We start from the raw sequence: 20,621 nt of genomic DNA, 5'->3' as shown, positions 1-20,621 counted from the left end.
AATGGCGTCCGGCTCCTGCGCAGAGGCGCGTCTCGGCTGCCTGAGAAGTTGGGAGCGGGCGGGACTCTCGGTCCCTGCTCCCAGCCATGGGCCGCCGCAGGGCAGTGCGTGGGCCGGGGGCCGAAGGTGGCCGCACTCGGCGCCCCGCGGGCCGCTCTCTGGAGGCTTTCGCCGAGGAGGTGGGCGCCGCGCTGCGCGGTGAGTGGGGCGTGATCCGGCGCGGGGGCGGGGGTCGGAGGCCCAGGGTCGGGTCGCGGAGCCGCGGCTGAGGCCGGGTCCCCTTCTGTGCCCGGTGTAGCGTCCGTGGAGCCAGAGGCGGCCGAGGACGAGGGCGTCCCGGGCCCTGCACAGCTGCCCTGCGCTCTGGCCATGTGGGAGCTGGGCCACTGCGACCCCCGGCGCTGCACCGGCCGCAAGCTGGCGCGCCTGGGACTGGTGCGCTGCCTACGTCTGGGCCACAGGTTCGGCGGCCTCGTGCTCAGCCCCGTGGGCTCCCAGTACGTGTCCCCCGCAGACAGGTAGGCGGGAGAGGACAGGGTGTAGGGGTGGGGAGGGCGGGGTGCCTCCTGGGACTCTTTTCTTAATGAGTCCCCTACTCTGGCGCATCCTTCTTTTCAGCGCTCACCTGTTTGCACTGATCTGTCTAGTTTGCCCCCATTACCTAGGGCAGAGTCCAGGATGCAGCAGGTTTCAATAAACGTTTGTTGAGTGAATAAATGAGCTTTATCGAGGAACACCTCCCCCCCCAGCTGCCTCAAAAGCTTGGCCCATGAGAGTCCTTGGGGGTCACTGGGATGGGGAAATGATGCCCCTGAATCCCCAGTGGGGCCAGCACCAAGTTGACCCCAGAACCAAGCCCTACGCTGCTCCTGGCAGACAGTTGGTGGCACAGTCCGGGGTCGCCGTCATCGACTGCTCCTGGGCCAGACTGGATGAGACTCCGTTTGGGAAGATGCGAGGGAGCCACTTGCGGATCCTGCCCCACCTGGTGGCTGCCAACCCTGTGAACTATGGCCGGCCTTGCAGGCTCTCCTGCGTGGAGGCCTTCGCTGCTACCTTCTGCATCCTGGGTGAGTGTCGGGGCCTGGCAGCCTGGAGTCTGGCTGTGCTCCCAGCAGTGTGTTTTCTGCTGCAAGTCCCAGGAGGAGCACGACCATGTACGGGGAGGTGGCCAGGGTTTCATCCTAACTCCCACTTAAGTCCTCGCCATGCCGGGTTGAGGTGGAGGCAAAACACATCGCTGGCCTACAAGCACTCGTATTTGGCCCTCGTTGTCAGGGCACCACCGCCCTGAGAGTCCTTTGTTACCACAGCTCACCCCCAGAGACCTTATGGTCCACATGGAGGCCCAGGTGGGTGGCCCTGTGAGACTCCCTGTGGGGAGAGGGACTTAATGGGCTACTGAGGCAGAGGCTGGTGAGTGGGCATGGGCTGTCTGGACCGTGGGAAAGTGTCAGCGGGACTTTTAGTTCCTGGGACAGAAGGAACCAGCTCCAAGGGTAACAGGAGAGGGATTGTCCACATCCTTGGAATTCCTGTTTCCTGCACCAACAGGTTTTTCAGACCTTGCTGTCATTTTGCTACGGAAGTTCAAGTGGGGCAAGGGCTTCCTAGACCTGAACCGCCAGCTCCTGGACAAGTATGCAGCCTGCAGTGGCCCAGAGGAGGTGCTGCAGGCAGAGCAGGAGTTCCTGGCCCACACCAAGGAGCCTGAGGAAGAGGAGGAGATCGGTGAGGCCTGGCACAGACACAAGCCCCCTGGGTGGGAGCCAGCACCCTCCAGGCCTGCCACCTCCTTTGAGAAGCCTGGGGGTTGGGGGGAAGCCTTCCTGCCACAGCTGTGGGACGTTTGGTTCTGCTCCAGGCTCACCTACAGGTCGCTTTCCTCTTTGATTCCTCGATTCAGATCCCTTTGATGTGGATTCAGGGCGAGAGTTTGCAAACCCCAACAGGCCCGTGTCTGGCCCCCGGTAGGTCCTTGGGCTTCCCAAGTTTCATGACAGCTTAGACCCAGGGCTCCCCTCCGCCTCTGGCCTCAGCCACTCCTGCTGCAGGGTGGGGTGGTGTCCTAAACAACACCAGGATGCCTTTCCGAGTGCGGAGAAGGGAAGGTGGATGTCCTGATGGAGAGATTTCAGTTTTGAGAGGACAGGGAATAGGAATCTGTCCTCAGCTTGGGGGCTTTGGTGAGTGAGTGGGGAGGGGTGTTACCTCAGACTGGCCAGTGAACGCACCCCTCCCTCCCAGGCTGCCCAGAGACAGGGCTGACAGTGACACCGAGGAGGAGTCTGAGGAACTTGGGCCTGACTCCGAGGATGGGGGAGGCAGCAGCAGCAGCCCTGAAGAGACGGAGGCCAGGGTCCCCACAGAGATTTGGAAAGGAATCAAGAAACGGCAGAGAGACTGAAAGTTGCAGACATGTATATTTTACAAGGCGGAGTGACGAGGACATCTAGAGATGGCGGTGGAACTTGCGGGAACACACACAGGCCTGGTGGCCTCAGCCCCTGCAGCTGCCAGCAGGACTTGACTCTCTCTGGGTTTTCTCCCTGTGCTTCTAACCCGGCCTTGCTCTGGGTCCTGCCTCAGAGCCCTCCCAATGAAGCTGCAAGCCAAGGAGATCCCTGTGTGAGCCTCTGCTTCTCTGCGCTTGGCCTGTGGGTTTGGGGGGACCCTCAGCTTCTAGTGAGGCAGACCCTGCCTAGAAGATTCTGGGGTGTGGGGATGGGGCTGCGGGGTAGGTCTTGTGTGGGCACCCATGCGTTCGTGAAAAGAAACGCCAGATAGCTGGCCAGTTGGCATGGAGCCCCTTACACTGACCAGCCTTGAGTGACATCCTCAGCCAGAGACCCTGGGCCTGTCAGCTGGGTGGGGACTGGAGACCTGTGCAGCTCTCAGGCAAACCACCCTCCACATGCCTTCTGGGGTGGAGGGTCCCTGGAGAAGGATGGGGACACTGCACATGTTCACCCTCTCCCTCCAAAGCCTGGATTGTCCAGACTCAAAACGCAGACCTTCCTGCCTCTTCACCTAGTGAGGCCTTGCCCCAGCCCTGGAGAGACGAGGACAGAACCTCCTTTAGGACAGGGCTCTCCTGTGTAGCACTGGTGACATTTAGGAGTGAACCATTCTTTGTTGGGGGGGCGGGGGGGGCGGTTCATGGCAGGATGTCAAGCCTGGTCTCTACCCACTGGTGCCAATAGCACAGCCTTCACCCACTCCCCAAATGTGACTGACTACCAAAAATGTCTCCAGGCAGCACCTAATGTCCCCTGGGGGGCAAGGCTGCCCCACTGAGAGCCCTGCTTTTAAGACCAGCGCCCTCCTGCCCTGTGGCTGTGGAACCTGAGGCAAGGCGGGAAGCTCACCTGGCGGCCAGGCCTGTTCTCTCTGCTCCAGGGTTTGGGGGGCAGCTGCTGGCCAGGCCTCGCCCAGTTGGCCATCCAGATCCAGTGGGGTGGGGTTTACTGGGCACAGGGGGTTCACAGCACACACCACAGAGACACGGCCAGGGCAAAAGGGAGCCCAGGGAGTCCAGCCACAGCAAACACACCATGAAGCAGGGGAAGGGGCACCACGATCCCGGCTGCACAAAGCTGACCACGGCGAGAGAACAACACGGGGACTTGGGGAGGGCCTGGCTGGCGGCCGCAGGAGCTCAGGGGTCCGCCTCCATGTACTTCTCCAGCTCCTTGAGTCTCTTGACAAACTCCTGCGCCTCCTTGTTGTTGCGGCCCTCCAGCATCCTAAGCGCCGATCTCACTGCGGGCGGGTGGAGAGGGGACGGGACGGGGCCGGGCCAGCGTCAGCCCCGGCTGGCCCCGCCCTCAACCCCGCCCCCGCCCCGCCCTGCCCCGCCCCTCTCTCACCCTGGGCTCTGGGCCGGCGCAAGTGCAGGGTGACCGGCTGCCCGGCCCTCGCGCTCCCTCCCACCTGGGGCCTCGCGACGCCGCCAATGCTGCCCAGGCCCAGGGCTGCCTCCCCCGCGAAGTCGTTGGTGGACAGCCAATCGTGGTCCATGACGGTGAACAGCACGCAGGCGCCCCGGCGGCGGCAGGCCTCTGCGGGCACGGAGCTGGGGGCGGGGGAGGCGGGTGGTGGTCACCTGGAACCCTGCTCCCGGCTCCTGACGGGCAGGGCAGGGAGGGACACTCACAAGTAGAAGAGCTCGTCGTACACGGGGTGCAGCGTTCGGCTCTTGACCTGGGTCCTCTGACTGCGGACCAGAGGGAAAAGGTGCGGCGGGCCCAGCTCCACGATCACAAAGGGGTCGCTCAGGCCTAGGGACACGGCTGTGAGCGGACCACACCGCCCTCCCCGCCAGCCCCGCCTCGCCCCGCCCCGCCGCACCCCTCCCCCGCACCGTTGGCGTCCAGGGGGAGCAGGTCGGCGGCGTGCAGCACCTCCACCGCCAGCCGCTGTTCGGCTGCCTCGTAGTGGCAGCGGACGCTCAGGCGCCCAAACCGGTTGTGCTCCAGGGACCTCTGCGGAAAGGCCAGGGGGCCGATGAGCCGGAGCCCGGGGACTCCCGGAGGCGGGGCCTCGTGCCCGCACCTCGGCCGCACTACCTGCTTGAGCTTGTCCAAATAGTACTGCTCGATGCACTCCCGGGTGGAGCACTGGTACAGGCGCAGCTCCTCCTCCAGCCTCTGCAGGAAGGAGGAGGCCCCTGGTGATGCCGGCAGCTCCTCACGGCCCCATTTCACGTGTGGGGCGTGGATGAACTCAAACTCGGGTCTCTGGTGTCCGCCCCTCCCCCTTCCTCTGTCAGAGGCCCCAGGGCCAAACTTCACCTTGTAGCTTCCGTCCCTCAGGCTCTCCAGGGGTAAACCCTGGCCCTCAGCGTGGAAAAAACTGACCAGGGCCTGCGGCAGGGCAAGAAGGGAAAGATATCAGGGGCGAGGTGGGTGCTGGGGACCGAGAGTGGAGACAAATGGAGCCTTGAGCAGCACCCAGCTCGGGCTCTCGGGAGCCCAGGGCAGAGCCACTCACACCTGGGGCGCATCAGAAGCCCCCAGGAAGCTTGGGAAAATGTCAGTGCCTGAGGCCAGATAGCTGTCTTAACAGGTGGCCCAGGTGCTTCTGACACAGGTGGGCTGGGGGAAGGAGATGCTGCCCTGGTGGGTTCCCAGAGGAGGGGTGTCCAGGGAAGGCCTGGCGTCCCAGCAGGGTGCAGCAGGGCAGCTGGGAAGGGTCAGCAGGCTTGTCGCCCTGGGCCTGGGGTTGGGGGGAGCCAGGAACTGGGAGCTGCAGCAGAAAGGGCTCTTCCACATGGCCCTACCTCCAGCGTGAAGTGGAAGCGCCCATAGAAGTCGGCAGACACGTCACGGTTTGCGCCCAGAGCCTGCAGAATAGCCTGTAGCAGCAGCTCCCAGAGGGCCTCCAGCACCCTGTAGGGACACTCGGCATCTGTGACTGGACACTGGGCCAGCCCTGCTCCACCTGCCTGGGACCATACCTGCTCAGGTTCTCCTTCACTAGTGAGGCGTTCAGCAGAGCCAGCTTCTCATCCAGGTACTTCAGGAGCGGGGCCATGGCCTGCAGGCAGGGTCCTCAGGCTGGGACTGAGCCTGGGCCCCCACCCCACACACACATTCCCCGCCATGCCCAAGCCCTCACCTGGCCGGGCACTCACCTCCTCGTTCTGGATGGAGTCAGGTGAGAGGCTGATGTGCTGCACGTACTTCCTGATGTCACCCACCATCTGCGGGAGGACGGCGTTCAGCACCAAGTTGGGGTGCAGGGAGGGGGCAGCCAGGTCCCGCCCCACCATCCCTGCCCACCTTGGAGGTCAGGTGTGCCGTCACGGTTCGGGCCTCCCGCTGCAAGTCCTCATCCAGGGCCTGCATGCAGCTGAGCAGGGGGCGCGGGAGCACACCCTCGAGCCCTGGAGCCCCCTCCGGCCACACCAGGCCACGCAGCGCCTGGTCAGCAGCCTTGCGCAGGAGCTCCACGTCGTTGAGGACCACGCAGAGCTGGGGAGGTGTGCCGGACATGTGTGGGTTGGCAGTCGGGTGGTGGCCCCACCGCACCTCCTCCTCCCCCCAACTGGACGCTCCCCGCCCGCCTGTCGGCTCACTGGCTCGCTCACTGCCTCGCCCGCTGCCCCAGGCTGAGTGTCCACCTTCTTCCGCAGCAGCTCTGTGTAGAAGAGGGCAGCTTCACACAGGTCCTGGGGTGGAAGATGGGGGCTCAGGAGCTGTGGGCCATGTCCCCTGGCCCTGTTGCCCCTCCAGACCCCGATCTCCTCTCGGGAGTCCCCACCTGGCTGAGCTGGGTGCCCAGCCCCTGGGCCTGGGCAGGGTCTGGCCATGCCAGGCGGGCCCACAGCTCCTGCATGTGGCTGAAGCAGAGGCTTGCAGTGGCTGCGGAGCTGCTGTGCTTGGAGGAGGAATCCATGGGCTCCAGCTAGGAAGCAGGAGGAAGCCTTGGTTGTGAGGGTGCCCCGGATGAGCCCAGCACCCTCAGGCCTGGGTGCTCACTCACTGTGTCCACATCCACGGCTCCCTGAAGCCTCCACTTGGCTTGGTCCCGCAGCACCTGCAGCCAAAGCTTCACAGCGGGCAGGAACGGGGCATGGATGCCAGCCAGGGCAAGGGAGCGGCTGTCCCTGCAGCAGAAGGCCAGTCAGAGCTCGCCCCAACTCAGACACCTTGAGCCAACATGTCCCAGGTTCCTAGCCTAAGGAGGCCCGGGGGAGAGTCTCTTTCACAGAGCCCTCCAAGAGGAGACTGGAGGACGGGTGGGGGCAGGGCACCCACCGGCCTGGGATGCTGCTCCAGAAGCGCTGGATGTCTGCCAGGGTCAGGTAGAGCTCAAAAAGCCCTGAGGCCACCTCGAGGGTCATCCTAGGGCTCAGCTCCTCCGTCAGCACCCACGCCTCTTCCGCCACCTGCCCAGGAGGGTGGAGTCAGACTGCCAACAACAGGAAACCCAGGCCCCTTCCCAGCCAGGGGGCTCTCCCCAGGCCGCCTCCTCACCAGACGCTCCAGCTGCCGAAAGGTGAGGGTGAAGAAGTCGATCTTGATGATGCTGCAAAGGACACACCTCAGACATCTGCTCTCCCTGCTCCCCAGCCCAGCAGCAGCACTTGAGGGGCTGGGTGCAGGGGCAGCAGGGAGAGCGCTGGCCCCACCTGTGGAAGAGGCTGGCGTAGATGCCATAGCAGGACTGCAGGTCCTCGTAGACAGCGTCAGCCAGCTTGACCAGCCCTGCAAGGCGCTGTGGCCCCGGCTGCAAGGAAGCCCAGCACACTGACCTTCTGGCCTGCACCCACATGCTGCCCCCCTCCCCTTCCCTGAGCCACACCTGCTTCCCCTGACCCATGCCCCCCTGAGTCACACCTGCTCACGAGGACTCTGGGAGTTCAGGAGCTTGTCGAACCATTCACGGTTGCCTCTCTGCAAGGGAAGCCACCGAGGCAGAATGGTGGGTGGGAGGGAAGAAGGACAACAAAGTGTGTGTGGTACAGCAGGTCCAGGCGGGGGCAGGGGCACGGGCAGGGCCGGAGCAGTTAGCCCAGACCAAGCTACCAGACACACCTTCAGGGCAGCAGCAATGTCCATGTTTAGCTCCGTCTCGAAGGGGCAGATCTCAAAGGAAGGCTGGAAGAGCTGCAGCTTGCCAAGACACCTGGGCGACCCGTCACCCGCTGACTGGGGGTGCCCCACCCAGTCCCCTACCCCTACCCACACCCCCACCCCTCGTGCCAGCGGCTGCACCCACTTCAACAGCAGCTCCAGGCGGTAGACGGCTGTGCTGTTGGTGGCAGGGAAGTAGTCTCGGAGCTGGCGCAGCAGCCGAAGCCCAAACTCAGAGAAGGCGGAGAAGCTGTCTGCCAGTCCCTCCTCCTGGGGGACAGGGCCCTTAAGAACTGACTCCTGAGTGCCCGCTCCACGGCAGAACCAGCCAGTCTACAAGGCTCTGCCCTGAGGAGCACCCTCCCTACCACCACCTCCAACCCCACTGGCCTTGCAGTGATGACCTCTCCAGCCCCTGCCTCCGCAGCTCCCCCTGGAGGCACAGACGCCCTCAGGGTCTTTGCACTACCAGCTGTGCCTCCTGCGAGCTGGCCCACTCCCTCTGTTGCTCGCGGGGCTGAAGCGGCACGGCCTCCCTCCCTCGGGACTCCATCAAGGTATCGCACACCCGATCCTGGGACCGCACAGCACGTGCTCTCTCCCAGGTCCCGCAATTTGTCCGTTTGTTTTTAACCACCTACCGCACCCGCAGGCTGTGCACCCCACCAGGGCAGGACTCTGGCCGTCCCTGCCTGCCCCAGCCTGAGCAACTCCACAGCACACCCCCCAGGAACAGCATTTTCAGCCGAGCCCACCTGCTCCTGGGGCAGCGAGGCTGCCTCCTCCCAGTGTGCCTGCATATCTTCCAGCAGCCCCAGCAGGTAGGCGTAGTCCAGGGTGCGAGTCTGATGGTGGCGGCTGCTGACCTGCCAGTGCCTGCGGGGCCCCAGCCCAGGGTCAGGGCAGCGGCCTTGGGGCCGGGACCGGGAGGAAACCGGCGCCCCTCCAACTCACAGCACAGCCCCTTTCCGGGCCCCGCCCCCCAGTGCCCCGCCCCTCGCGACACGGCCCCGCCCATGTACTTGCAGTTTCGCCCGCCGAGGCTCTGCCCCTCCCGCCGCCCTTCCGCCGCGTCGGGGCCCTGCCCTCTTGCGGCGCGGCCTCGCCCACTCACAGCACAGCCAGCTGCAGCGCCGACAGGTTGCTCTGCGCGCCGTGCAGGCAGAGCACGGTGGCCGCAGGCCCGCTGAGCTCACCGCGCCAGCTGCTCGAGTTGGGCTGGGGGACGGGCCGGGCGTGGGTGGAGGCGGGAGACCCCCATCCCCTCTCGGCCCCCAGGTCCCCGGCCTCCCCCTCTCGCCCTCCCCACGCCGCGCCTGGCTGCCCCGGGGGCCCGAGGGCGGCGCTACCTCCTCGGCTTGGTGCTCGAACTGCAGCAGACGGCTGAGCAGCAGCAGGTAGGACAGGAAGCCCGAGCGCCCGCGCTGGCTCATGCTCGTGTCCCTCTGGAACGCAGGGCCCGCCGGTCACCAGCCCTGCCCAAGCCCATGGGCTGGGGCGCAGGGCCGCAGGGCGGGGGTCCCCCTTGGCTTCCCACCTGTGTGGTGATCAGCTTGAGGACCAGCTGGCAGTCCCCCTGCACGCGGGAGGCGCTGGAGCGCGGTTCCAGTTTGAACCAGCGGTCCTCACCAGCCACGGGCACCTCCTGGGGAAAGGGGGTTCAGATTGGCGATTCTGCCTCCCTCTTCCTCCCGCACAGACTGTCTGCAGGACCGTGGGGAGAAAACAGGCCTCCGCTTCCCACTGAACATGGGTAACCAGCACAGGGAGCGCTTAGGGGTGCCTGGACCCCTGGAGGCTGTCCCTCCCCCACTCCTCCCAGCATGGTGCCCCCCCAGCCCCAGAAAGATGGGAGACTGTTGGGGGAATCACAGGACATAGCCAGCAGCAGTATCGCAGGAAGGCGGGGCACCCATGAGCAGGTGTTCCATGAGTGACGCCCTGACACCCACTCACCCGGATGGGTATGTTGAGGCACCCCAGGAAGTCATCGGTGTGGTCCTCCGTGGGCCCTGCTGTCCCATTTGCGCGGGCAGACTTGACAATCTGTTTGAAATACCTGGGAGCAGTAGGGTGAGCGTCACACCTGTGGTCCCTGAGGAGCCACCACCTTCTGGCCCCCGTGGCCGAGCTGTGAGTGTCAGGGGCACAAGGGTCCCACCTGCCATACCTGCTCATGCCCTTTAGGCCAATGACTTCATTCAGCTTCCTGCACGCTTCCACCAGGGACACGTCATCATCATGATCCCTAAGGGTGGGGCGAGGTGGGGGTACCTGGCTGGTCTGGAGCCCAGCCTGGCCCTGACTGCCCCCTCCCGCTCTCCCCAGACCAGAGGCGCCCACATCCTCTGCCCTGCAGGGCACAGGGGCCTATACCAGATGTCCAGGTGCAGCTGGTCGGTGCTGACATCCTCAATCTCACTATAAGGAGAACAGAGAGATACCCTTTAGGGTCCAGGTGATCCTCTGCCCGGAGCTGGGGCAGGGACCATTTCTGAGCCTCAGTCTCCTCGTCTGGAAAATGGGCATAGGACCAGCCCCTCAGTTCCCTGGGGCAGGCACTGAGACCACATACAGGCACAGCTGCCACATGCAACCCCAGGATCAGCCTGGCACTGCAGCAGACCCTGCCCAACCACCCTGCCACCCAGCTGGACGAGGGGCCTTACAAGAGGAAGTGCTCCTTCCACACGGGGTTCAGGGTGCTGCTCTTGACCTCGGTGACCTGGATGCACTTGGCCGGCAGTGGGCCACCACGCTTGCTGCCCTTGCGGAAGCTGAAGCGCTGCTCCTTGTGTGGGCCCGGCTCCCTCAGGGTGCCTGAGGCCGGCAGGATGCCCAGCATGCAGTACGGGTCACTGAAACCTGGGACACGGCAGGTGCCTCAGCCCCTGACCCCTGACCCCAGGCCCCCCCGTGACTCCCACACCTGAGCTAGCCAACGTCCCGGCTGAGCTAGCCAACCCCACTCACCGTTGGGGTCTTTGGCCAGCAGGTTCTTGGCCCGCATGACGGAGACTTTCAGGGCATATGTGGGAGCCTGTGGGTGGGTGGGGGTGTGAGGGCCTCTCGGGGCTCAGCATGGACCCAGCCCTGTGCCCCCTCCACCCCAAGCCCCTGCACACGAGCACTGCGCTGGTCAGCGTCTGCCCAGGTGGGCGGCAGCCTCACCTTGGCCTTCTTCACACGCTCCATGGCCTCAGCATGTTCCTCGGGGCTGGTGCCGAACACCTGCACAGGGCGGACAGGTGTGAGGGCCCAGGTACCGCTGAAGCAGGGCTGACTATCGTCCTGGGGGCCTCACGGGGTTGGGGGAGCACACACAGGTGAAGAATAAAGGTGTCTGTCCATCTGTTGGTTTGTCCTTTCTACTTTTTTCTGTGTGTCTGTCTGTCCATCCTTCTTTGTATGTCCTGTATCTGTCTGTCTACCTGTCACTTCGTGTGTTCTTTATATCTGTCTCTGTGTTCATCTGTCTGTCTTTGTGTTCTTCTGTTTGAATGTGTCTGTGGGTCTGTCCATCACTTCATCTTTCTGGGTATGCCTGTCAGCCTATTTGTGTCTGCCTGTGCGTGTGTGTGTGTGTGTGTGTGTGTGTGTGTGTGTGTGTGTCTTGTGTACATGGGGCAAATCTGTGTGTGTTGTTCAGGTGCTAGTGACATAAGCAGGTGGGGGAAAGTGTCTCAGTCCTCCCCAGAGATGGGGAGGGGCCAGGCCAGGACGGTGGGTGGGGCCAATGGGGCTCACCTGCTGCAGGTAGCTCAGTAGGACCTCCTGGTCATCCACCTGGTCGGGGCCCATGGTCCCTGCCCGGTAAAGGACTGTGTACAAGGCTTCCTCATAGAGCATCTCCACCTGCAGGTGGGGAGGGGAGCACATGCTGAGTCCCGGCCACCCTGTCCCTGTCTCTCCTCAGCCCCGGGCTCTGGCCACAGGGGATCTCAGGCTCCTTGAGTCCACCCTGTGTGCCCAGCCCCCAGCAGCTCCTCCCACTGGCAGAGCCCAAACCCTGCCTCTGTGCCTTTGCACCTAGCAGGCCCTCCACTGGGGGTCCCTCCTCACCCCTGACCTCTGCTCGCTTCCATGGGAAGGCCTGGCCCACCCACCCCAGACCCTAAGTCTGGCACACAGAGGTACTTACAGCCCCTCCTGGGGCCAGGACCCCTTCCCCCTTACCTCCTCTTGGGTCAGGGCTCTAAGGCCACGGCTGGGGTCCACGGGCTCTGTGGGGGCTGGGGAGCTACTGCGCAGGAGGACCTGTGAAGGGCACCGGGTGAGGGCCTCTGTGGCTCCCAGGGCCAGTGGGGTGGGGAGTGCTCCAGGGAGGGAGGGAGTGGAGGGCGGAGGGGCAGGTGGGGAGGCCTGGCCCAGCGCCCCATGCCAGGCAGCAGTGCCCGTGCTATCCTCACCTCGGGGCACGGCAGGCCCTGTCTGCCTTCCCCCTTCTTCAGGATGAGGCGCATCTGGGCGAAGAACTCCACACCATCTCCGGGTTTCCTGCCAAGAAAGCCCAGACTCGGGGTCAGCAGACCCTCCCCGAAGCTACAGCTCACGGCACATGCCGGCCCACACGACTCAAGGGTCTCTGCATGTCTGGGGGCGAGGTATGATGCCCTCCATGGCCTTGGGTTCAGAGCCTCCTGGGCTCCCCCCAGGGGCCATGCTGGGCAGCTGGTGTGTGAGGTCAGTGAAGGAAGGGGGGCCAGATCAGGTGACCATGACCGTGCGGAGCGGGCTGTGGGGCACCCACCAGGCCCCAGCCGCGGGCTCCTGAACTTCGGTGCTGCTGCTCGCCGGCTCCTCCTCAGTCCTCCGGCGGAAGGACGGGCACACCTGTACCTGCCTGAGCACGCTGCTCTTGATCTCCAGCAAGGTGGACATGGTGGGTGGCCTGCGGGCAGAGAGCACAGCCACGGCCTCCGGTCGGGCCACTTGTTCATTCACTGGCGTGGCCATACTGTCCCCAATGATCAAATCAGATGCCACCCTGAGCAATGACTGAGGTGTCCCCGTTACTCAGAGGTGCCCACTGCTGGGGTCATGGGCTCCAGCCCCTCCCAGGGCTGCAGACTTGCTCAGTCCAAGCCCTATCCCTTCCACAGGTTCTGGCCACCCAGACCAGAATGGCTAGTACTGAGCTGGCTTCAGGGGATGCCCGGAGCCCATTCCTCACTCGACACAGAGGATCCCTCTCCGTCCCAGCGTGGTACCTGGGCTGCTCCAGTCAGGATGCTACATGGCGGCTCAGCTGCCATGGCAACATGGGCAATTGGAGCCGGACAGGAGAGTGAGCGGGGGCTGTGGCCCCACAACCCACACTTGCCAGAAGAGGAGTAGGCCCTGCTCTGGGGACACCTTCCTGTACAGGTGGCTAGGCCCTGGGATGCCCCTGAGGGGCAAGCAGCTCTCACTGCCAACTCCAGTTCCCCTGGCCTGACCAGCCTTTGCTGTTACACCCACACACGTCCTCCAGGGGTCTCAGTGTCCCCTGCAGACCCCGCTGGGAAGGGCAAGATGATAGCTAAGCCACCAAGGGCCCCTGAGCCTGCCTCTTCCACCCCATGGCCCAGCCCAGGCACCCACCTCTCCCCTGGGTCAGGCAACAACCTCCGGACCTGGGCCCCCTGGATCCCCAGGGTGGTCTTCTGTTTCCCCGTTGAAAACTATCAGGGCAAAGTGAAGACACTTTCCCGGGCCACCTCTGCCACTCGGTGCCACCCCTCGGGCTCCCTGCCCCAGGCTTGCCGGCCTCTTGTGCAGGACACACCGTGCTCCCCTTGGCCCACCTGGGGGCCTTCGCACTGTCTGGGTCCCCTCATTGTCCACTCTTGAGCCCCCCCACCGCCCCCGCAGGGCCAGGCACATCAGCCTGAGCCTGCCATTTTCATTTGACAAAATAGGAAATGGGGACCCAGCCAGATCCAACTCTACTTGCCCCGATCTCACGGGCACTTAGCAATGGGAGAGCCAGGTGAGACCCGCCCCTGCCCTGTGCGCCCGCTGCTCAGGGGCTGGGCCTGTGCTTGTGCAAGTCTCCGTTTACCAGCGCTGCCCCTTCCTGGACGCTTATGCTCTGCTGGGAGAGCCGGGGCCAGGCACGCCTGCCACCTTGTGGGTCCTAAACAGACTTTTTGAGCAAACCAGGTCTGTCTCTGGGTGGGCCCGGGCTGCCATCCCTGGTCTGCGACCCCCACCAGCTCTCAGCTCCTCGTCCTGCTCCCTGATCCTCTAACCCCGGACCTGTGGGGCCCAGGGGACACTGGGCTCAGAGGGTGTCATCTGGCCAGACATGAGAGCTGGGGACAGGGAAGGCAGGTGGCTCCCCCCACCATACCTGTCAGCGCCTGCCCCTGGGGGCCTCTACCCAAGATGGGGGCTCCGCAGCCTCTGCACGCACTTCCCGAAGCTGTCACCCTACAGCCAGCAGTGAGGTCCCAAGGGGGCTGGGCGTCACGGGCCCCCTTTTCCTCTCTAGCTGAGTGGAAGAGGCTGCTCCCCCCACAGCCCCCCAAAGCCAGGGAGCAGCCACTGCTTTAGCTGTTGCCAGGGCAACCGCCAGCTGCGTCTGCATGTGACAGGGGCTCCGGGGCTCACATTCCCAGAGATGAAGATGACGCAGGAGCCAAGTGGCCTGAGCTGCAGGGTGGGGGGCTTTCTCTGTGAGAACGAAATGTTCAAGGCAAGGCAGGCCACCTCCCCTGATAATCCTCAGACCAGCCCTGGAGAGGGGGTGCCACTCTGCTCCCCCACCTAGACGAGGAAACTGAGGCCCCGGGGTTAGGAACCCACCCAAGGCCACAGAGCCAGCAGGAGGCCCAGGATGGAGTCGAGGTCTCCCCAGCTCTGGTGTCCGAGCGCTAAGCTCTTGGCTCGGCTTGAGTCTCGGGGTCCATCCAGATGGGCTGGCCTTCCCCTGTGCTGCGCGGCCCCTCCCTGCTCCCTTCCTCAGCCCATTGCCAGGATGGGGCAATAGTGGCGTCTGGGTGCAGGGGTCCAGGAGAGATGGCTCATCCTGAGAGCCCAGAAATTCCCTTTGTTCCCCTGGAAACCCTGGGCCGCCTGAGCAGTGATGACCTCACTGCACCCAACAGCCTGGGAGCCAGCCAGCACCTCCCCCAGAGCTGCCTTTGACAGTGGGCATGTGGCCGACCCTCAGGAAGCAGTCACTGGCTGCAGGGGCCCTCAGTCTGTACAGGGCAGAGTGAGCTGGGTACAGGGCTGCAGGGGACCCCCCATCTGTCTGACGGGCCCCATGGGATTCCTTCCTGAGTTCTCCATTTCTCGGTCCCAGGTCTGGCCGGCAGCTCAGAGCAGGACATGCCTGCACCCCTGCGCATGCCTGGCCACCAGTTCCCATTTATCCAACGAACAAAGTGACGCGGGCCAAGGAGCTGAACGCCACACAGGCACTGGGCCCAGCTGAAAGTGACAGGCCTGCCATGTTCCCGGGCTGTGCCCAAGGCCCAGGGTTGAATGGGAAATGATAATTTGCAAAGTGGATGTCACTGTCCCATTTCACATCCCAGAGCTGGGGTGAGCTGCCCTGAGCCAGGCCTCAAGCCCAGGGCTCAAAGCCAAGCTGTCTCCTGCTAGCCCACTGGGGAGCCGGGGTGGCACTGAAGCAGGTAGGTCTGGGGCAGCTGAGCTGAACTGGAGGGCCAGCTCTCTCTCTAGTCAGAGTTCCCAGTGGCCAACCGGCCACCCTTGGAGTGAATTAACACCTTCAGGGCGCTGGGGCCTTCTTACTGAAATCAGTCCCTGGAGACTTAGGGGTCGGGGGTCCACTGATGCCGCCGTGGGCATGTATAAGGAGGGGGTGGCAGGATGTCTGGCCCCACCAGCTAGCTGTCCCTGCTGCCCTCTTGGTCTTCTCTTCCCAGCCCAGCCCCTACCTGACCCCCCTCACTCTTCCTATAGGATTTCCGGCTCCCACCTCTCCGTGTCCTCATTGACTCTGCACACAGTGCTCCCCTGCACACAGCACTGCTGCAGTGCCCCACTGCAAGTTACCTGGCGTGCCCATTACAAATATTAGGGTCTCATCCCCACTTAATCCCCAGGGATGGACCTGGGAATCTGTGTTGTAACCAACTCTGTAGGTGGACCTAGAGCTCTGAAGCCTGAGACCAGCTGTAAAAGGCTAGCTAGATGCTTCTAGAATGAACGCATTTAAAATGAAATCCTCCGAGGTTCCCTCCCACTTGGCCAGGCCGGCCCCCTCTTACCTGTCTTCCCTCACCTGTTCACGCGGCGTTCCTCCCTCCCACTTCTCTCAGTGACATCCCCTCTCGCCCCTTCCTCCCGTCCCCCCTCTTCCCGAAGCTCCCTGTGAGAACCTCGGGCCCCCCAGTTCTGTCGGGGTGTTTCTCTCATTGGTGGGCGCTCGGTTCGGGGGCAGTTTGGAAACCTGGTGAGGGTGTATTTTTTTTGGACCCACCCAGACGTCTGGAGGGATTTGGGGAAAGCAAGGGGTCCTGCCAGGATCGGCAGGAGGGGGACGGAACTGGGCTCTAGGGGCGTCTTCCTCCCTGGAGGGTTGGCTGAGAAACCCCGCGGAGCGTCTCGGAGCGGGGTGGGGGGGGGTCCTCGGCCCCGGCCCACCTGCGGCTTCCCCCGGGGATGGCGCGCCGGGTAGGAGCGGGGTCACCCTGCGCACCCCGGGAGCCGGCGGCGGACGGTGGTCCTGGAGTCCCGCGCCCCCCGCGGCAGGGAGGTCTGGTCCCCCCGCCCCTGCGCAGTGCGCACCCCGCTCCCGCCGGGTCCTGCTTCCGCGCTCCGAGGGCCGCAAGAGCGAGGGTCGCTCCTCCAAGCGCACGCCGGCCTCCGTCTCCCCGGGGCAGACGGCGCGTCTTCTCCACCTCCCGGGGCCCGGGGTGGCGGCGAGCGCGGCGCGGGAGCTGGACCGGCGGCTCTCCTGTACGTCGGCTGGGCGCCGGGCCGAGCTTCGACGGCCGGGCGGGAGCCCGCGGCACTCACCGTGGGCCGGGCGGCTGAGGAGTGGGGACAGTGCTCCTGCGGGCGCCGCGCTCGGCACCGGTTCCGCAGCTTTGGCTGCGCAACCGCTCGCAGCTGCCCGAGCAGACAACACAGCGCGGGCGCAGCGGCTGCAGGGGCCGGGGGCGGGGCCGGGCCTGCTCGCCCCGCCCCGCCCCGCCGCTCCGGGCCCGCTTCCGCCCCGCCCCCGCCTCCCTTGAGTCCCACCACCGCGACCCCGCCGCAAGGGGCGCCGGGCGAGGATCCCTGCGACCCCCGTGCTCTGCCGGACACCCCCTCCCCCAAGGGGCGGTGTTCGGGGCTGTCAGTCAACCCACAGGTGGGTGCAGTGCGGGAGCAGGATCTGCTCTGCGTCAGGACCCCCTCCTGGGGGCCCCAGGGAAGCCAGAGTCGCCGAAACGGAACAAGATATGCCCGGGTCCGCAGCGCAGACTTTTCTGGAAAGCCTGCGCAGTCATCTGCGAAGTCGCCCTACCAGCCCAGCGCTGTCCCCAACACAAACATGGAGCGGACCTTGGTCTGGGGCCTAATCGCTCTTCTTCTCAGAAGGGACAGTCCGCACCCGGGGCAAGGGGGTGCTGCAGGCACCAACCCGGGATGCCCACAACAATCCTGATCACCTGTTGGGGTGATCGACCCCATGGCCCTTGCTGGGTTGCCCCTCCGGCTGGAACTGCCATCATAGGCTGGACCCCCTCTAGCGCCGTTCCCAGCCCATCCTCAGTGCCCCTCCACCGCACCGTGGTCACCTGGAGAGCTTGTAAAAACAGATTGCTCGGCCCACCCCGGACCTGCTGATTCCCGAAGTCTGGGCTGGGGCCCCATCACCTGAGGCTCCTCCCACCACACTTGGAGAACCCTGGGGGCTGCTCAGAGGTTCTGAACTTGTCAGAGATGCACAGGGTCCCTGTATCCCAGCCCTGCCTTTGGCGGATCCTGCTGGACCCTCAGAGCACCTTCCCGGCATTTGGCGGATCCTGCTGGACCCTCAGAGCACCTTGTACTTGGGGATCAAGACTGTGGTTTGGAGAAGTTTTCACCCCAAAGACCTCGTCTCTAATGGAGGGACTCCAGGCCAGATGGGGAACAGACAAACCTGGAACCCACTTCAGCTCAGACCCAGAGGCAAAAGACAGTTGGCTCTGGGGAGGCCAGGGGTCAGTTGAACTTAGGAGAGGGCCAGAGTCTGGAGGAGCAGAGTTCCAGAACAGAGCTGCATGCTGAGAGGCAGCCCACCTGTGCTTTCTTCATTCCCCAGTCCAGAGGAGACCAGGCGCTTCCCCTCGCCCCAGGATGGGGCTGCCACCTGTCTCAGTTTCTAGACCCAGACTCACAGCCATGCCATGCGTGCCTGTCTGTTCAGGATGAGACACAGAACCACCTGGTTCGGGGAAGACAGACCTGCAGGGTGGGAGACGGCACTGAAGGGTGGGTTCTCCTTCTGGAAGTTCTGGCCCCAGGCCCTGCTTCCATCCTGACCCAGCACAGCCAGGCAGATGGGGGCGGGGGTGCTCAGGAAATGCACAATGGCTTGGGACAGATGAGTCAGGTGAGCAGGGGAGGGGCCTGGATCCCACGCCACCAGCTGCCCCTTGGCTTCCTTCTGCAGGGGATGGGAATGGGTTGGGTGCAGCTAATGTCCTTCCCTGGGGATTTGGCAGGTCCTGAGCCAGGGTCTTGTAGCTGATGCCCCCCCACCTCTGCAGTCTTGCATCAGGTTCTGCCAACCTGTTGGAACAAACACTGCCTGGTTGCCATGGTGATCCTAATGGCTTTGGGGTGAAGAGATGAGAGTCTGCAGCTGCTGTAAACAGGAAGTTAGGAGGGGCAGCTGCCAGTGGAGGGGGCCTCTACTCACACCCTCATCCCAAGCTCTGAGGGGAGCTAAGGGGCTGGGGGCCAGCGATGTCACGAAGATGCACCAGCCCCTAAGACTAACACCACGCAGCCTGTCGGGGCAGAGGGCGCCAGGAGACCTCACCACTCTCTTTTGCAGGTAGGGAAACTGAGGCCCAGAGAGGCCTAGAGAGGGGAAAGGGCCTGTCCAGGGCTACACAGCAACAGGCTGGGTCCCAAGCCCAGCTCTGGGCTTCTGTTTCCCCAGGAAAGCATAATCCTCAGGGTCCTTCCCTCCACAAACATTTCCTGGGGAGGGAGTGATGGTCCCGTTCGTGCCGACCCCTTCATTCTCCCCCAACCTCCTGGGTCAGACTCCTGCCCTGCCACACTCCTCCGCTGCCTTGGGCCTCAGTTTCCCTCAATAGTAAAACGGAGATAGCAGCAGCAGAGACCACCTCTCAGCAGGGGGAGGGGATGGTCTTACCGTGGAGCAAGTGCTGGTTAGAGTCAGCTGCAGCTCCTCCAGTCCACGGGGGATGGGAACTGGTGCCACCATTGCCCAGGACCCTCCAGCGGCCTTGGGAGGGGCTCTTTCCTTCAGGGACTCAGTTTTGGCCTCCGCGGGTTGGAGGTTTAAGCTCATCCTTGTGTGATCCCACAGCCAGGAGAGGACAGGGAGGGACGCCCCTTGCCCCGTGCCTGCGCCCCAGGCCTGGAGCTGAAGGATTTACCTTGGCCCCCTTGCCCCAGGTCCCCCACAGCGGTTCTGAGCTCGAAGGGCTGTGAGGGGGCAGCTCAGGGCATGCACAGGAGTTAGGGCACAAGACACCCTGCCTATGGGGATCAGGGCTCAGTGGGTCTTGTGGGGAGGTGGGTTTACTCGTGGAGCTTCCAGCTGGAAAGGGTCTGGCAGACAGGGTGAGTGGCTTTTCCTCCTTAGGGCCAGGAGAAAAGCACCAGGCTCTGGGCAAACACTCTGATGGCTGCTGATGGGCAGGGAGAAGGTGCCTCAGAGGTGAGAGGCATCCTGGTAAGTCCAGGGCACTGCCATCACTTTTAATAATGCATGAAATCACGCCCTATGGTGGCAGCCCTTGGAATTGCAGGCACAGCCTCCTAGCAGTCAGGCTCCTCCCACAGCTCTCTGACCCCCATAGCACCTGTCGGAGGACAATGGCAGGAAAAGCGGGAAGGGAGGTGGACCACAGGGAACTCATGGGCACATAGCCCGGGGATTCGGGTCAGGGTCCCTGCCTGCCCTGGGCTGGAGGACCCTGAGGGACTGCAGGGATCTGTCCCATTGCCTGTGCTATCCTGGGTGGTTCTGCCAGCAGAAGTGGTGGCTCCAGGTGAGAGGGGGTCTGGCCCACATGTGACCCCTTGCCTGGGGCACTTAACCAGAAGCCCAGTGGGGGTCCTGCTGCCAGCACCTGCGCAGGTGGAACCTGTGCCAGGTTGGGCGCTCTGAGGCCTCAGGCCCAAGGTTTTCGTGGGGCTGGGGGTGGGGACAGAGCAGCAGCCCAGCCAGGGCTCTGCAGGTCTCCGTGAGGCCCAGGCGACCGGCGGCAGAGCTGGGAATGGGTCAGGTGCCTGGCTCCTCCACGCACATCCCTCTGCACACAGGAGGCTGAGGCACTCATCCTGGCTCTGGGGCCCCAGATTCCTTCCTCAAGGCAAGAAAGACCCCCTTGGGATGGGTCACCTGTAAGAGCAGAGGTTGGGAGGGAAGGACCCAGGCTGGGGCCCTGCAACTTTCTTTTGCTGCTCCCTCATTATTTTCTTCTAAAATCTCAGATAAAACAGCTTCCTGACTGAGGCCCGAGGCTTTGGGCAAGTGGCAAAGTCCGTAGGGTCTGAGGAACTAAGTGTGGATGGAACCCAGTGCTCTAGCTCCTCCGCCAGGCCCATGGCCTCTGCAGATGGGGTCACAGTAGTCTGGAGGCCTCCAGATGAGCCTCCTGACCACTGAGGCAGGACACCCCCAGGCTCAGCACCAGGGTCAGCTGGGGACAGATCTGGACCAGCACTCCTTGGGCCCCTCCCCGCTGGAGCTGGCTTAGACCAGTTGGAGCCGGCCCAAGTCAGTGCTCAGGGGCCCTCCAACCTGGCAACACGTCGCCATGGCAACCTCAAACTGGAGGCAGGGCCTGATGTATGGTAGGAGGGCTTTGGGCCGCCTGGTCAGGGAGCAAGGTGGCCTCATGGGGG

The 20,621-nt window shown here is 64.0% G+C and overlaps 2 protein-coding genes across 3 annotated transcripts; one reads left to right on the top strand and one right to left on the bottom strand.

The window, feature by feature from the left end:
- Nucleotides 1–25: 25 nt before the first annotated feature.
- TSR3 (TSR3 ribosome maturation factor) lies at nucleotides 26–2,621 on the top strand. Of its 2 annotated transcripts, XM_068524095.1 has the most exons (6): nucleotides 26–198; nucleotides 299–518; nucleotides 877–1,070; nucleotides 1,555–1,731; nucleotides 1,907–1,970; nucleotides 2,248–2,621. In XM_068524095.1, exons 1-6 carry the CDS (start codon nucleotides 87–89, stop codon nucleotides 2,405–2,407), a joined length of 927 nt encoding a protein of 308 aa, XP_068380196.1. In that variant the 5' UTR covers nucleotides 26–86; the 3' UTR covers nucleotides 2,408–2,621. The 2 variants fall into 2 exon arrangements, with proteins under 2 accessions (XP_068380196.1, XP_068380197.1); XM_068524096.1 differs by lacking the exon at nucleotides 1,907–1,970.
- On the bottom strand, nucleotides 2,405–12,476 carry BAIAP3 (BAI1 associated protein 3). Its single transcript, XM_068524094.1, has 34 exons — nucleotides 12,331–12,476; nucleotides 11,990–12,077; nucleotides 11,757–11,837; nucleotides 11,328–11,435; nucleotides 10,752–10,811; nucleotides 10,554–10,620; nucleotides 10,250–10,445; nucleotides 9,957–10,001; nucleotides 9,751–9,828; nucleotides 9,537–9,639; nucleotides 9,118–9,225; nucleotides 8,930–9,025; nucleotides 8,695–8,798; nucleotides 8,336–8,456; nucleotides 7,726–7,850; nucleotides 7,542–7,632; nucleotides 7,344–7,400; nucleotides 7,136–7,233; nucleotides 6,981–7,032; nucleotides 6,762–6,892; nucleotides 6,487–6,610; nucleotides 6,265–6,408; nucleotides 6,080–6,172; nucleotides 5,784–5,975; nucleotides 5,636–5,704; nucleotides 5,459–5,538; nucleotides 5,282–5,390; nucleotides 4,794–4,865; nucleotides 4,569–4,649; nucleotides 4,364–4,484; nucleotides 4,157–4,280; nucleotides 3,870–4,075; nucleotides 3,369–3,762; nucleotides 2,405–2,605 (listed from the first exon to the last, which is right to left on the bottom strand). The coding sequence occupies exons 1-33, from the start codon at nucleotides 12,459–12,461 to the stop codon at nucleotides 3,659–3,661; spliced, it is 3,459 nt and encodes a 1,152-aa protein (XP_068380195.1). The 5' UTR covers nucleotides 12,462–12,476; the 3' UTR covers nucleotides 2,405–2,605; nucleotides 3,369–3,658.
- Between the last annotated feature and the right edge of the window lie 8,145 nt (nucleotides 12,477–20,621).

This window comes from Eschrichtius robustus, chromosome 16, assembly GCF_028021215.1.
Source record: "Eschrichtius robustus isolate mEscRob2 chromosome 16, mEscRob2.pri, whole genome shotgun sequence".
Taxonomy (NCBI): Eukaryota; Metazoa; Chordata; class Mammalia; order Artiodactyla; family Eschrichtiidae; genus Eschrichtius; species Eschrichtius robustus.
This window is presented reverse-complemented; position numbering and strand designations above follow the sequence as displayed.